This window comes from Pagrus pagrus (assembly GCF_965226575.1).
Source record: "Pagrus pagrus genome assembly, chromosome: 18".
NCBI classification, from domain to species: Eukaryota; Metazoa; Chordata; class Actinopteri; order Spariformes; family Sparidae; genus Pagrus; species Pagrus pagrus.
In genome coordinates, this window is record NC_140202.1 from 2,187,804 (window position 1) to 2,199,988 (window position 12,185).

General features: G+C 41.9%; 1 protein-coding gene across 9 annotated transcripts in view; it reads left to right on the forward strand.

The window, feature by feature from the left end:
- The window catches only part of daam2 (dishevelled associated activator of morphogenesis 2), a 120,681-nt gene that overhangs the window by 43,771 nt on the left and 64,725 nt on the right, over positions 1-12,185 (forward strand). For all 9 annotated transcript variants that reach the window (XM_084380458.1, XM_084380460.1, XM_084380459.1 and 6 more), the window contains exon 2: positions 2,370-2,655. In XM_084380458.1, coding sequence (XP_084236584.1) covers positions 2,488-2,655 — 168 coding nt within the window. In that variant the 5' untranslated portion in view covers positions 2,370-2,487. The remainder of the gene's footprint in view (positions 1-2,369; positions 2,656-12,185) is intronic.

Sequence of the window (12,185 nt, forward strand, 5' to 3'; positions counted from 1 at the left end):
TACAAGCAAGTTCAAACTTCTTTTGTAAGATACTAAAGAACAATATTAGCTGAAATTGATAAGAACCTCAAAGGATAAGTTCACATTTGTCAAGTCTGTCTTAAAACAGCAAAACCTGAGCAAAAATACACTAAGCTGGCCCAATCAATCGTGATTTTCAAAGTTATTGTTATTCTAGCACAAATTTATTTTATTTAGGTGCAAAATTCACTGTCCAGGAAAATCAAACAGGGAATTTATTAATGAAGATCTTAAATGTTGGATGACATTGTTTTGATTGGTATTACTCAGACTGCTCAAGGCTGACGTTAACTAAAAAGACAATCTTTTGCCTAGCCCTGCCTAGTAAAGCGTTCCACTGTCAAAGTGCAGTTTCAATGCCTTTATCATATCACTTGATACTGTGCCTGTTTACTTTGCATTAAATGTACACAGTAACTGACACAGCATTTCTGGGGCTCTGCATTGAATTGTGTAATCTGCAATGTCTATTGTACCCAAAGGGTCCCTTTAGTATAGGCAACAGGATACATACTTTTCACTATGCACAGAGAACAGACAGGCAGTAGAAGCCCACAGGTCATTTCTGCCCTGGAGCTCAAAAGCAGGTTAATCCCCCCCCTCATGGGGCGTTTAGGGATTGTCACCTCGGCTGTCATAACACACTCGCTGGTGCAGTATCGAATGTACCTCACACACAGGCACATATACAAGATGCCACATGCTATAATTGACATTGAGCACACTGATGCAATGTCTTTGAAACAGTCGCCATATTTGAAAGTGATTATACTGTACAGAACAATTGAAGACTTGTCAGAAAATTAGCCAACTGATTGTTGCACAGGCAACCAAAGAAAACTATGGTTGCTTTTCATTTTAAACAGCCTCCAGTTCCTTTGTCGCTGTGTACATCTCTGCTTCTTCTGCCTTGAGAGGGATAGCAGATTCAAGGAGGCGAAAAAAGTTAATGAGCAAAATGCGAAAAGGCAAAATGGAAATGTGGTGTTTTTCTCTTTTCATTTTCTTCCTCTTTAAGCTCCTGTCGAGGGCCCAGCACATTCATAAAGAATGTACCATCCAGCTATTTTTAGACAGCACAGTGATAACTCCTAGGCTGAACAGATGTGTGAGAGAGTGATGCCGGAGAGTCATGCTCAGTCAAGATGTAGTAGACTATAGCTTTTTGTGGAAACTCAAGTCATAAACTTTCACTGCCCTATTAAACGCTATAGCCACTACTTAACTCTCGTTTAGTTTTGTACACAATCACAATAAAAGCTTCACATTTTGGAAGTGAAATTGAAGTATTTGCTGTTTAAAATCTGCTCCTGTTAGTATTGGTCATGTTTTCTTGTTTGCAACTTAATGGATTTTCCTACAAATGGCATCAAAATTGATTTCTTGGTCAAATACTTCTGTGGGATTTGCATGTCCGTGGTACTTGCATAACAGGCTTGAGCTCCATTCATTCACAAATGCAGTAAATTGTTGCATAAAGTAGAGCTTTGGCAACTGTGTGAGCCGCTGTGGGTGTAAGCTCACATTGTGTAAGTTAAGTATGTGGTTGATAGGACATAATATGGCGTAAAGAGTGTATTATTCATACTGTCAAGACCACCCGTATCCTTTTTCGTTGCATTGAGGAAATCCTTCAGTGTGTCTTGGCCTATTCAGTTCTTTGCTCCTGTTGTAGTTATTGTCATTCACAACTGTATAAACACACACACATATACACAGTGTCTGCCCCGTTGAAGAAGTGAGGGCACTGCTGGGGCAGCTCTTGGTGCAAATCTAGACAAACATCACACACAGACGCACACACTGCGCAGCCACCATTGTACCTTACGGACAAGAGGTTTCTTTGTCGTGGTATAAGAGCAGCCGATGTCAAGACGAGGATATGATGGTGGCCCCTGCTGTGAAGGGAATAAAGATGATGTGGAAAGAGAATAGATGAATGAACAGTCTTGGACTTGCTACTTTTTCCATGTTGAAGGCACTCATGGATGTCTGCAGTGTACTTTCCAGGGACAGCTTTTAAATAGTCTGTATTCCCAGCACCGTGTTGTCTTTTTCCTTTAAAAGTTCCCATGATGGAGTTAAAACGTTTCTTTTGGTAACATTCTTCCATTGTTTAGCTGTAGTGCTGCTGCTGCTTGTTTATCTTCCTGTATTTATTTTACACTAAATGGAGCAGCTGGAAACATAAATCCTTTTATTTCATGTACACTAGAAATCATTTCTTTGCTAGCAAACATTGAACGGATTATTATTACATTATAACATCAACATGCTTGTCTAAATGTATTGAATGTCATAGAAAGTCACTCTAAAGTCCATGTCAACCCTTTTCTTCTCTCTTCCAGATCATGCCCCCTAGATAACAGCCTCATCCTCCTCTCCACTCCCCCTCCCTGCCCCTGGCCCCTTCCTCTACCTTCCTGGTCCAGCACCATCACTGCCATCTGTGTCACCACAGCCAACATGCCCCCCAGGAAGAGGACGCGGCCGGGCCTGGGCTTCCTGTGCTGCTTTGGCAGTAGCGAGCCCCCAGAAATCAACCTCAAGGACAGCGTGCCCCTCCAGCTGCTGGAGTTCAGTGCCCCCATGCCCCCCGCTGAGGAGCTGCATGCACGTTTCTCCGAACTGGTGGTGAGTAAGAAATAGAAATCTCAAAGGTCCCATGTACTTTTATTTTTGGTGTCTACTAGAAAGTGTTTGCATTCTAATCGTCAAAAATGTTTTTTCTCATACCGTCCATTGCTGCTGCACCTCAATTCACCCTCTCTCTGAATGCTCCATTTTAGTGCCTGTCTCTTTAAGGTCTCCCTTCCACGAAGTCCAGGCTTTTCTGGTGGACCAGTTTTCACAGGCATGAACCGGCACCGCTCATCATGTTTACATCAGTTCTTCCAGTGTTCTTGCAACCACTGAGGGCTGTGACTGTAAAGGTGTTACATCACAACCTTACAGTAGACTTGACAGCTGGTTTAAAGGCACAGTTTCTGTATACGAGATGTGTGCATATCTCCTTGGACTGAGTTATTTGATACTTTCAGTGTTTGTACAGCAACTAGACCTGCTTAATAATGGAAAAAGAAAGAAAATCCCACTTTCTAAAATATGATAGTTGTAGCAAGTAGTAGTAAGTAGTTGAGCAAGCTAATCTGATGATTTCTTAGAATATCACCCAAGTCAAATGCATCTCCCTGGTGAATTTAACCAGTTAAGCCCTCAGTTTTAACACAGACCGCTTTGGATTTGTGGTAGGGGAGTGTATCATAAATTTGAAGTTTAGATTCATCACCATTCAGTGGTTTCACTAGTGGAGCAAAATCCCAATAATACCCCTTTCACACTGTACAAAAAAACCTGCAAACACCACCTAATATCTGGCTTTTGTCTTGTCTAATGTGAATGGGTACAATACACTCTGCAGAAGTCAAGGGTGTTTAACAGCTCCAGATCTGATTTGCTGTGATGGACACACAACTCCCGGGTGAACACACTAATTTTCACGATGGTATGATGTACGTTGAAGCTAAGGTTGCTGGCTTGTTAATACTTCCCATCCAAACTTTGCTCAAGCAGCACACAGACATCGTTAGGTGGCCCTGAGTTTGAAAGAGAGACTGAAGTAAAAATAACCACCGCTGTCTTGTTGGCTTGGCTTTCGCGTCACTACACAAGCCTTGCCACTTGCCTGATAGATAATACACATGTGCAACTCTCAACAGAGATGAGAATGAGAGGATGTCTCACTCCTTAGCTACTTCCTCCATCAGCTCCGGAATAAACGGTGTGTCTTATTCGGAATATTATTGATAAGACTTGAAAAAACTTCTCTCACCCCTTCTGGATGTTGTGTTCTGAGATATATGACCTGCTGCTTTACACTGTCCCCTATTTTTCTTGCGTATTAGTGATGACGAGCGTGACACTCAAGAAAAACAAAACAGAAAGGCAAACTTGCCTCTTGGCAATGGGAAAGGAGTTAATTGATTTTTTTTAGCGGTTTACATGTGTTTAATAAACCTACATATACAAGCTTATTTAGGTGTAAAAGTGGGAGAAGTGATTAACTGGGCATTTTGTTCACTGAATGCTTCTGAATTAAGGTGGTTGCATTACTCAGGCTAACAGTATGTACTGTATAACATGTTACTACCTGCTTGCAGTTGCTGTAGATTTATTTTGACAGTTTTACGAAGAGAATAGATTGATTTAATCGCATCAGAGCTTTTTTTATAGAAAGGAAGCTGGATTATGATATTTATCTGTTGCCGTCCACTGATTTTATTTAATGAACCTGGTAAACTTCAGTGTAATGCAATTCTGTGCCGTTATAGATGCTGCACTAAGGACTGTTTTTTTTCATACAGAAATGCTGGCCCTATGTCACAACACAAGTAAATATATAAAGCTTTAAAGAATTTCCTTTTTCCTAATTCTGAGCAGTCCAACTATTTTCCTTTTCCCTTCTTTGCATCTAGTTTGTTATCCTGACCAAACAGGATTAGGGACAGAAATTGGAAGGGCTTGGATCTTGTGGAGGGGTTCTTGATGGTCGGATTAGACCACATGCCAACCCAAACACCAACCCCCCACCCCATAAATTAAGAGGCTCATCCTTTCCACTACACGCAGCCCACCCTTTCGTGACAGTTCTATCACGTGCAAAGATCCTACTTGTTGGCAGAGGTTGTTAGACTGTATTGGTGCCAGACTGGCATGGCTGAGTTGGCACATTCCCATGGTGTGGAGAGGGATCGAGCACAGCTGTCAAAATTGAAAAGTCTGCTTTGGGTTTCAGCTGCCATGCAAGCCGGTTCTGGCTTTGCCGGAAGAACAGGGCTTTGCTGTTTCTGTCTACTTGTTTGCTCAGTTCCTGTCTCTTGGTGTGTTTAGGTCCCGTCTGTCTCCATCTCAGCACTTTTGTTATTCTCCCTCAACCTCAGATTTCCTTCTTTCTCTGTCTCTGTCTCCCTGTCTCTACAATGTGCTACGCAGTGTGGCTTCAGGACTCTCTCTGGCGCTGTCAAGTTTTAGTCGTGGGGAATGCTAAATTCCACTGCCTGCAGGATATATCACTCCTCCAACTGTCAAAATCAATTCAGGAAATAAAGTGAAATTCCATTTGTGATAGGAAATTATTCACTGTTATCAAGGCATCCGTTTTCCCAATGGTAATCCTTTCCCTGTTTCTCCAACTAATTGACCTGACGTGACTCTAGGCTCTTAATCACAGGTAATGTACAAGCCATTAAACCGCCATAACCACAGTTTTTTTTTTATGAGCTTGAAAACTTAGAATTATAGCAGTCAAGACACAGATTGCCTCAATCAGTATCCTTAGACTTTAATGGTCTAATCTCCTTTGAGATGTGTAGTAAGTAAAGTTTTGTTCCAAAGGACCAAAAGTTTGTTTTGTCAGGTTTTTACATGGAGACAAGTTTTGTAAAAAGAGAACAGAGACATGCAATTCTGGTCTAGAATGAAACATGTCTGTCATATGGGAGCACTTAGCCAAATTACAGCAGTCCTTGGGATTGAGAGGACTGAAAGACCCACAATTTACTGTGGGGTAAACATCTGAGCATGCGATGAAACTGACACAGATGTATCAGCTGAAGAAGAAGCAGAGCAGACAGATCCCCAATTTTCAAACCCTCTTGACTTGCAGCTTTTTGACCCAAGAGCGAAAGAGGATTTGGCATTTCTCATTTAATCTGGGCCCCTCCACATGTTGTAAATAGATTATTGTTATGACAGTTGTTGGACGGCTATGTCTGATGGTGTTGCTCACAAGCTTAGATGTTTGGTCTTTGGGGCAATGTCTGTTAGGGTCTGGCTCATCTTGTCTGTACTGCAGAACCCCAGTACTGAATGTAGCACTCAGCGTTTTTTTGTCCGCTACATCATACATGTGTGCCCTGTCAATCACTTGTAGTCTCTTTTTCTCTAAGGTGGCAGAACACCTGCACTCTGGAAGATTGCAGGCTGTCAATCAAACACAGACAGGGACACACCCGTCTAGATTTGAGCATTTCTGATATTTCCCCAAATACTTTTTTTATCCTTTTTAATAATAAACACCATAAAAAGATTAAAGATTAAATGTTATTTCAATTGTGACTTCACTTTAAATGCTATTATGTTTGAAAAGGAAAAAGGATGATCCAGTTAGATGATAACTCAACCTGTGAGAGTTTGATTCATGTCTGCTTTGATTGGATGACCAATGCACAAACAGCTTCTGGTGATCTGGCTAGGATATTGGCCCCTCACATCTGTTTTACTGATGCTGCAGCCGACATACCGACAAATTTGACTGGCCATCCAAAAATCTGTATAACCAGACCTCAAGCAGCCACTCAGGACACAATGCTTGTAATGCTCACATAGAGTGCCAATATCGGGAGGGGAGGAGCTGTGCTCCAGAGGAGGAAATAAAGAAAAATAGAGAATAACATAACATAGTGTGTTTCCATGACAACAGGAGATTGGGATTATTGTTATGAAAGCCTTCCCTGAGGAGGAGAATGAGACTCAGTGGAGCCTCTGGAGTGGGAACGACAGATCTGGGCCAAACGGAGGAGTAAACCACCTCCACGTGTCCTCACATCCATAATGGGGTCTTCCACTGTGTCTAGAGACTGCACAGTGCACACTCATCTTACTAATGGAAAAAAAGACTTGTCTCAGAAATATTATATGAAAAATTGTTGGCCAGAAATTCTGTAGTTTTAACTTGTCTATTGTGCCATGGTGGTTACTCTGAACATTAAATGGAATACATATTATTATGCATCTGTCCCTTGTACCTGTTTGTAATATCACCTGGCTCGGGTAGTAGAGGTAGAATAGAATAAACAGACATACGGTGATGAACAACGTAGCTCTCATCACATGTATTTCAGCCGTTGTCACCACCCAAAGAAATACAAGCATGTTCTGTTATTCAGACCACACTTTCCAATGCTGCTTTGCTATTGATCCTAAATATTGGAAATGTATAACCTGTAATCAACCTCCTCTAACTTCTATGCTATTGGGAACATAGCAAAAGAGACGACATATTGACTTTGCGGTGAAGCTTACAAAACTAATACTGCAGAATAAGCATGTGTGGGAGCCATGCATGTGCAGACTCTACTCTGCCAAATGTGCAACAACTTATCGCAGAGAAAGTCTGAAGAATGGACCTGCTTCTAAGTCGGCCACGAACCCATATGAAAACCTCCTGTGCCAACAAGGACCTTGACAAACCCATGCAAATGAACCTGGAAGCAATTGCCACTGATTTGAAAACAATGAACAAAGACCACATCAGAGGGGCTAATGGATAGCATCAATTAAACTACATATTTGCAGCTGGCTGCATAATTTCCTGATAGCAAATGTGCCACTCTGGGTTCTGTATTTTGGATCTGTGTGCATTTTAAACAGTTGCTTGGAAACACTGATGGACAGTTTGCACGCATAGCTGATATATGTGCCATGTGTGAAGTTCGATAGACCTTTCTAGAACAATGACGGCTTTATTTGTGTTTATTAAGGCAATTCTCTGATAATAGCGTTGTATCATCAAATGTAAAATTGCTCTCATGTTTAGGTTATTGAGAATGGGCCTTGCTCAGTAATGCACTGGGGGTGTGTTCTGCATTTGGTAGTGCAATTTTCAATTCTTCCAAAAAACAAAAACAAAGTGTGAGGTTGGTTTGGGACAACTATGTGGCTTTTCTATACACATGTACTGGCTCAGTTTGACTCAGCACCTCAGCCTAGCACGACGCTACTTGCTTGTCTTTTACTGATGACGCACTTGTCTTGTGTAGTGGTCAAGCGAGTGGCTGTGAGTGGTCAAATCAATAACGTTTTTATTTATATAATGCCAATTTACAAGAAAATCTCATGACACTTTCCAGTTGGAGCAGGTCTTGGCCATACTTAATTTAAACTGGTCTTGAAGTAAAATCTAGAGTCTTTTTTGTCTAAGACCGAGACAAGTCAAAGTAAAAATATAGTCAATTTCTAGATGAGACAGAGACCTTCAAAAAGTTGTCTTGAAGCTGATTTGAGTTTTACAACCTTTTTGAAGGGAAGAAGGGGGTCATCATTAGGTCATTGCAACTTGCATGGAGGCAGTCTGAGTTTGTTTTGTCCACACTCCAGAGCTCCATCTCAGGCACGGCTTGGCATAACTTAATACGGTAAAACTGGTAATGGAAATGCAAACCGTGGTTTGTCTCGGCACGGCCAAAAGTGCCAGTGGAAAATCCCTACTAAACTGCCATTTACAAGTTGCAGCTGAACACATTGTGTTTACTATGGAAAGGTCAGCATATTGTCACAATGTGTCGACACATTTGCAAGGGTTTGAACCGAACTACACAATGCCACTAACCATTACAAACTTAAATGTTTCAAAAAGAGAAAAATAAACACTGAAAAAGACAAAATGCGACCAGTTTAGGGGCACTCGAGTCAGAGAATCTGCTGTGGAATAGAATTGATTCCACAGGCCCACTTTAGATTGTACTTGTGAAGTCAAAAAGATGCCAAGTCTGACTCAGCATAATTTTTTTCTTTTGCATTCAGGTTGAACTTTAATGTACTCCCTTTCTTAGAAGTGAGACTGGTTGTCTAATTATTAAAAAGGGAGACCCTGTCTCTCACCCATCTGCAATGAATTGTGTGTTGAGATGAGAGAGGATATAATGTACAGTAGATCTAGCCATATTGGCGCAACTGAATCAGGTCTACTAGGCCAACATCTGGCAAGTACTGTACAGTACTGGCAGACATCAGATTAGTATGTGTCCTCTCTGCCTTTCTCTCTGCCCTCTTTTTCTATCTGCTTTGTCTGTCTCTTTCCCAAAGTGGGAACCCTCTTTCTTTCTCTGTCTCGTTATTTAGGACAGTTTTAATCCAACCACTCTGGGCACTCATTCAGCTGTCCAGTGTCAGACACACAGCATCTGTGTGCCACAACCTTTAATAGCATCCAATCACTGTTTTTAGAACCACGTAAATTTTGTTCAAAGCAGCGATGGTAAAATAAGCCTTCCCCATTTGAAACCTCAACTAGTTTTTCCAGAAGAACTGGAGAAACTCTTTAAAACATAAATCCACTCCTAATGCTCCCCCCAGTGTGACTTTTGAGCCGGACATGAATCAAAAATGCGTTGCATAACAAGAGGGAATGGAAATGTTCTCCACCCTCTGCGCCACTGGGAGTTTCCTCCACAGTGTACGCACTGGGATGCACCATCTTTCCTTTCTGTTTCCCTCTCTTCTTTCCCTGCATTTGTCTAACGAGCTTCCCATTTCCAAAGCTCTCTTCCTACCTCTGTTGTAAAGCCAGCTCTTACTGTCCTGAGCCAACCTTATCATGGAAGTGGTCAAGCCTTGTTTGGCCAAGGGGAGAGGCAGAAGGCCAGCAATGGCTACTGAGTGACTCATCAAAGAGAGGATACTACCACGCCTCTGAATGTTGCAAAGTGGTGTGAGCTCAGTGTGTGTGTGTGATGTGATGATTTGTTACATGAAGTAAAGTGGTCAATTCCATTCTTACCATATCTTAAGAATAAGAGGTTGGTCCTTGAATTTTTCTTGGTTGTGATAACCAAGCGCACACACACACACACACACACACACAAACACGCGCGCACACACACACACACACACACACACACACACACACACACACACTCATTGCATGTCGTTTGGGTCAATAATGGCAGCTACAGCTTCCTGTGGGTCCTCTGGAGACTTCATATGACTTCCTGCCATCTTGCCTGTCTTTCCTCTTCCTTCCTGGCTCGCCCAGAGAATGCTGCAGGATATATATACTGTGTGTGTGTGTGTGTGTGTGTGTGTGTGTGTGTGTGTGTGTGTGTGTGTGTGTGTGTTCGTGTGTGTTCTCAGCCTGTACTGTTAGACTTCACATGAGGTAAAGACATTCATATCCACCCTGGAAATGCCACTTCATGGACAAACATATATATGAGAGGATGTAATTCTTGGGCCACACACATTTCCCAATTAGGTGGAGCCTCACACATTCTCAGTCAGTTGACTGAGACAGACCCACTTCCACTCTTTTGCCAGTCACTCACACCTACTCACTCACTGACCCTGCTTTCTTCCTGTATATTTTGTTACTCTCAAAGTTCTTTAGTAGGTTGCCTTGCTTCCATGTTTATCTCAGATGCATCCAACAAAGTGCAGTAACCACTTTCCTCACACTTTTTCACCACTCCACTCTACTTTGCCATTCTATCTCTACTCCTGTGGTTCATCTCTCATATTCACTCTCTTAACCTGGAGTGGACATATAGTCGAAACAGTAGCTGGTATATGATTTCCCACAGTGCTCTGACTTTACCCATATTTAATTCCAACTTATCCCTCTCCGTTCCTTTACGCTCTTTCCATATGGCATAGATAAATATTTTACATCTCCCACAGGCACGTTGCATCATTTGATGCATGTTATGTCATGGAAAATAATCTTTGTAGGGCATGATTGGTGGCAAATATGCTAAGATATCTTAATCATCATAATCCCTGGGGGTTGTTAGAGTACAGAACATCATGTTGTTAACTTTGTTCACTTTCATCTCAAAGATCAACAAGTGATTCTTACTCTGAGATGTTAGCATTCAACATTTTTCAGGCGAAGGACCACTTTGCTAATAGAGACATGGAGCAGGGACCCCCTACTATATCATGTAAAATCTCCTGAATATTTAACTGGGCCTTCAATAATGCTGTGTAGGCCACCATATATACACAAGGCAGCAGCAGCTGTAGCATGGCTAATGTTAGTTGTGTTAGCCTTACCCCCTGACATACCCTCCACCTAAGATACCAACAAACTGCAGAGTCTTTTGTTTAAGAATGGGCCATAAACTTCGGATAATAATACAGATGACTGGCCTGTATGTTTCAATAATACATGGTTGGCTGGCTAATTTGTTGTTGCTAAAACTACTAAAATTGGGTTAAGAACTGTCCAACGCATTATTAAAAAAACCTGGATGGATAGTGGTGACCCATCATCTTCGAGGAAGAAATGTTTGTTTTTGAAATGATCGTGATCGAATATCACTAAAACCTTTGGTGAAATCAAATCATAAAATATCAACAGTAGAACTCACGGCTATGTTTAATAGTGAAAGTAAGAGCATTGCCACACGCACAACGTAGAACTCAAGGGATTGGGACTAAACAGCTGTGTAGCCTTAAGCAAACTGCTTATCAGTGAGGCTAATCGGGAAAAAAGGTCTTCAGTTTGCTAGGAAGCATGAAGATTGGGCAATGGAAAAAGGTCATGTGGTCTGATGAGTCCAGATTTACCCTGTTCCAGAGTGATTGGCGCATCAGTATAAGAAGATAGGTGGATGAAGTGATGCAGCCATCATGTCTAGTGCCTACCGTACAAGCCTGTGGGGGGCAGTGTTATGATCTGCGGTTGCTTCAGTTGGTCAGGTCTAGGTTCAGCAATGTTATGTGCCCAAAGCTTACTATCTGAATAACTGAATGACCAGGTTTTTCCATCAATGGATTTATTCTTCCCTGATGGCACGGGCATATACCAAGATGACAATGCCACGATTCATCAGGCTCAAATTGTGAAAGAGTGGTTCAGGGAGCATGACACATCATTTTCACACATTGATTGGACACCACAGAGTCCAGACCTTAACCTCATTGAGAATCTTTGGGATATGCTGGAGAAGACTTTACGCAGTGGCCTGACTCTCCCATTATCAATACAAGATCTTGGCAAAAAATGAATGCAACTGTTTTATAGAAATAAATGTTGTGACATTGCACAAGCTTATCAAAATGATGCCATGGTGAATGTGTGCTGTAATCAAAGCTAAAGGTGGTCCAACGAAATATTAGTCTGTGTGACTTTTTCATTGGCCGTGCAGTGTATAACCCTAAAATTGAGAGGCCTGGGGAGTAACGGGAGGGAGAGAGAGAGAAGATGAAGTGTAGAGATCATCTGCCACGGTTTCCATTTGGTTTAAATCCAGGAGTCTCATTCTCACTGATTTCCCCATCAAGTCCTCCAAACAGCAGCAGCTTGGATGGCAGGGCTTTGACCTGGCGACCAGGCACCAGGCCAGAGATGAGCTGGCTTCTCTGCCACGGTCTCTAAGCCTGAA